The 4,730-nt window shown below is 41.3% G+C and overlaps 1 protein-coding gene across 1 annotated transcript in view; it reads left to right on the top strand.

The window, feature by feature from the left end:
• tmx1 (thioredoxin-related transmembrane protein 1) overlaps positions 1-4,318 on the top strand; it is an 8,366-nt gene extending 4,048 nt beyond the window's left edge. Inside the window, exons 4-6 of the mRNA XM_015394203.1 lie at positions 1,006-1,107; positions 1,209-1,275; positions 3,559-4,318. Coding sequence (XP_015249689.1) covers positions 1,006-1,107; positions 1,209-1,275; positions 3,559-3,797 — 408 coding nt within the window. The 3' untranslated portion in view covers positions 3,798-4,318. The remainder of the gene's footprint in view (positions 1-1,005; positions 1,108-1,208; positions 1,276-3,558) is intronic.
• Positions 4,319-4,730: the final 412 nt, after the last annotated feature.

Below are 4,730 nucleotides of genomic sequence, written 5' to 3'. Positions count from 1 at the left end.
ACCAACTTTCAACACAAAGTTACACCCTTGTCTTAGACAACGCCTTAGCAGGTGCACTGAAAAAATTCGGCGCGCGCTAGGCGCGCGCATTATCTTCTGGGGGCTGAGCCACCCTTGTCTCTTAAACCTAGAGACGCCCCTGTTCATAACATCGCAGTCCGCTAATCCGTGACCTGTGCTTTAAACCGAAAGCCAAGAGTAACGAGTAACGATTGTTTTAAAAATGTAAGGAATAGAAAGTAAAGATACTTGTGTGAAAATGTAATGAATAGAAGTCAGAAGTAGGAAGAAAAATAAGTAATGGAGTAAAGTATAGATACCTAAAAAGTGTACTTAAGTACAGTAATGAAGTATTTGTACTTCGTTACTTGCACAGGTGTCAAGTAACGAAGTACAAATACTTTGTTACTGTACTTAAGTACTTTGCAAGTATATTTTTAGAAATATAGTCATATAGCGGCATCTGGCTGTTTTTTTTTTTTTAAAGGTTACTTTATACTTTTATACTTTAAGTAGTTTTTGGAGCACATACTTTTTCACTTTTACTTGAGTAAAGAGGTCAAGTTGATACTTCAACTTTTACCAGAGTGTTTTTAAACTGCAGTATCTATACTTCTACTTTAGTAACTAATGTGTGATTTTTTTTTTCACACCACTGATTGAATGTCGTGCTCATGGTGGCAGCAGAGGTTGAATTAGATTCATATTTTTATAGTTTTACTTGTTCTAAGTGGGTCAATTCGCCCCGATTGCTCCTTATCCTGCTTTTAAGGCGAATCCTGCTAACTATTTCTAATGCTAACTCCACCCATCGATGTGAAAACCAAGCTACTGGTCAGACCCAGTATTTAAATGATAAAAAATTCAGTTTATTTTTCCAGTTAATAAAATGCCTGTAAATAAAAGAAATGTGCTGCAGTGTGATTGTGAATGATTTTAGCTCTTTTTGATGTTGAAATAACTTCAATGCTTCGATAAACATGAGAAGCATGTTTTGTTTTACAGCGTTGCCATAACTACATGACGGAGCAGCTGGGGATTCCAGTTTGGGGTTCATACGTCATCTTTGGTTTGGTCACCTTGTTCGCTGGCCTGACGTTGGGTCTGGTGAGTGTTTCACTGATGACGACATGATGCCTGCAGTGTGAACTGAAATGTGCCGTTGTTATTAATTACTGGATTGGTCTTTAATATCTTGTTCTTTTTAGTTGCTGGTCTTCATCGCAGATTACGTCTTTCCCTCTCGGAGATTTTCTTCGCATGAATACTACCAGAGTGAGTTTTGTTGTTTTTCTCATTCATTTTTACATGACCAATGTTGGGCTGCTTGGTGTCTCAGTGGGTAGCACTGCCGCCTTGCAGCTAAAAGGTTCCAGGTTGAATTCCCAGGCCGGGGTCTTTCTGTAACAGGGCGGTGGTGGCCTTCTGGTTAGGACAGAGAGTTTGGAATCCAGAGGTTCTGAGTTCAAGCCCCACTCCCACAGCCGACACTCTGGGTCCCTGAGCAAGAAAACATTGAAAGTACTTGCATATTAGCAACATGCTCCGTGTTTATAAATTTGTAGTCCGTGAAACGCGTCCAGTCGAGATTAGCAAATAGAGAGATGACTCTAAAGCTGTCTGTTGTTGAGGTTTTAAAGTTAGATCAGTCTCACATGGGACATCAGAACGGGGATCATTGAAATATAGCTCCGCTCCGCTCGCCATCTTGCTGTAATGTTAGCAGAGAGTGCTTAGAGTGACACATTAAGTTTCACCTCAACTCAATTCTATTCAGTTTATTTCTATAGCTCCAATTCACAACATGTCATCTCAGGTCACTTTCCAGTTCATCAGATCATCCAGTCAGATTGATTCAAAGTTTTCTATCTAAGGAAAACCAGCTGATTGCATCGACTCATTGACTCTTCAGCAATCCCTCACACTAAGCATGCTTGTAGCGACAGTGGAGAGGAAAAACTCCCTTTTAACACGAAGAAACCTCCAGCAGAACCAGGCTCAGTGTGAGCGGCCATCTGCTGAGGCCCACTGGGGTTCAAGGAGACAGAAGCAGACATAGAAAAAGAAGCATAGATACAAAAGGCAACTGTAAAAGGCGGCCCCGTCCAGGAAACACACAGCCAGGCAGACGAGCTCCGAGCCAGCTCCCATGTCAGAGGATGAAGAGAGCACATCCAGTTAGTCACAGTCAGAGAAACAGGACTACACTGGAAAACAGGCCAAGCTCCAACATCTAGAAACAAAGGTGTTGATGGCAGCAGCACAGCTGATATTTCTCTCCAGGATGGAGTCACAGCCAAACAGGAACAGACCAGATGAAGCTACTATGAGAAAAAGCAGAGAGAGCAGAACGTTAGAGATTGAACTAACAGATTCTGCAGAGTGGGAGAATAGAGATAGAATGAAGCAGAATGATGAAAAAGGGGTCCCTATGTCCTCCAGCAGTCTAAGCCTATAGCAGCAGAACTATAGAGATAGCTCAGGATAACCTGAGCCACTCTAACTAGAAGCTTTATCAAAAAGGAAAGTTTTAAGCCTAGCCTTAAAAGTAGACAGGGTGTCTGCCTCACGGACTAAAACTGGTAGTTGGTTCCACAGGAGAGGAGCCTGAGAACTAAAAGATCTGCCTCCCATTCTACTTTTAGAAATTCTAGGAACCACTAGTAAACCTGCAGATTGAGAGCGAAGTGCTCTGTTAGGAACATAAGGAACAATCAGATCTCTGATATCAGATGGAGCTTGGCCATTTAAGGCTTTATATGTGAGAAGTTTCACTTCCCGTGCTGTAAATTGGTCCGGCCATATTTGCCTGGATTTGATGGCGGTTTACCAAACTGAATTAGTCAGACTGTTATGTAGTCTGGCTAGCCAGGCTACTTTAACGCCTTTTAATTAGAACACATTTTAACCACAGACCTTATATTCTGTGGGGACTTAAAGAAATTTATTACTACATTGTTGTGAAAAGGAAAAAAAAATGTTTTCTTTTTTTTAAAGAAGGATTGTGACATTTTCAAATGATACTGCCACCTTTGGCCAAAACACACAACTGCAGCACTATTCCGCTCGTTGCCATCGCATGCCCTGGTTGTTGACTTTTTTTCACCTTACCTGGAGCTGCCATTGGTGCCTGAGTTGAGCTGGATGCCGGTCGCTTCTAAGTATCCAGAAAATACATCTTGAATAAAACACTTTGATTGCTTGCTAGTTTGAACCAATTCACCATGGACCATAAGCTGAAGAGCCCAAGAACATCCAACCGAAGTAAATTTAGGAAAATAGGCTACAGGCTTATAGATGGAAGCTGACCTACCGAGGTGTCAATCTGCTCATCAGGTGATGTTTCAGTTGTAAATGGTTAATTAAAAAGGCTATTATTAATATATTTTTCAGTAAAAACTTACATAATGTGTCTCTGAAGTTCTTCTTTAATCAGTTGTTGTTTTTAACAAATATCCAAACATGGGGTGAATGCTCACTGACAAATGCAAAGCAGATAAAGCATATTTAGCTTGTAAGCTGCACATAACATCGGTGATGATTTTTCTGTTTCAACAGAGAAACAGGCAATGGAGCAGGCAAGGCTGATCCAGCATCAGGATGAGGACCAGGAGGCTGACGGTGAAGAGGATGATGATGATGATGAGGAGGAAGAGGATGAAGACCAGGACGGGGACTGGAGAAAACTAAGAGGCTCTCCCGAAGGTCGACCAGAACCCAGAAGCCAGGGTTACTCTGATGAGGCTCTGAGGAAGAGAGCGGTGGGCAGCAGGGAGGAGGATGAAGAGGACAGCTAGAGAGCTAGCAGGGAGATTCCCCAGCCTCTTTTCCTTTTCCTCATTTGATAAGAGCACAGTGGAGTCAGAAGAGCTGGAGGAGCTGTGGTCCTTAGCAGCAGTATTAAGAAGAAGGGGTCCAAAATCTTCCTTCTGACACGCCCCCTACACCCCCACTTCAACCTTAGAAACACCCTACTTTAACACCTTGTTTCAGACAGGAGCCCTTTACACTTCTACCTCCGCTCCCTCCACCTGAGCAGCAGGCTCCAACTGGAACAACAAAAAAACTTTCCTCACACGTGGAAGCAAGCCGCCATGCCTGAGGTGTAGGTATGAAGTGCAGCACAGCTGATTTTTGAGATGCTGTCTATGCTATGCATTGTTTTTCATAAAAAAAAAATGTTTTTTGCTTTTAATTGTGACAAGCTTTGGTCTGTGAACATCACTTGTATCAAACAGGTCATTTTTTTCTGCACATAAAACCCAAAATCAGTCAAACTTCAGTTAAAAAGTTAATTTAAATCCTTAAAATCCCAGCTCTATTTAGTACTTTCTAACACGCACATCTGTAAAAATCTTAAAGTAAAAAACATGGGAAAAGTTTTCAGATGCTAAGAGGTTAAGCTCAGTTGAAATAAACCTTTTATTGGTTGGTTTGGATCATTTCCCTGCAACTGGACCTTTTAATATGCACCAAACTTCCCCAAAGAGTTGATTTCAATAAATAAGAATGCAGCATGACCAAAGACAAACAGATCTGTCGTACCTTCAAACGTGAGCACCCTCTAAGCATCATTCTTCTTCCCAGTTTGGAATATCATTAAAGTTTTTTGGTTGTAGTTCTGTAAAAATAGAACTGAGGGAAACAAATCTTAAATAAAAAAAACTGCCCTTTTGTTTTTATAATAAATCATGTGCAAATAGAGGATTAAAACTTAAACACAGCCTTGG

The sequence above is a fragment of the Cyprinodon variegatus genome, unplaced genomic scaffold (assembly GCF_000732505.1).
Source record: "Cyprinodon variegatus isolate N-32 unplaced genomic scaffold, C_variegatus-1.0 Scaffold678, whole genome shotgun sequence".
NCBI classification, from domain to species: domain Eukaryota; kingdom Metazoa; phylum Chordata; class Actinopteri; order Cyprinodontiformes; family Cyprinodontidae; genus Cyprinodon; species Cyprinodon variegatus.
The sequence above is the reverse complement of the archived record's forward strand: the minus strand, read 5'-3'. Positions and strand labels throughout refer to the sequence as shown.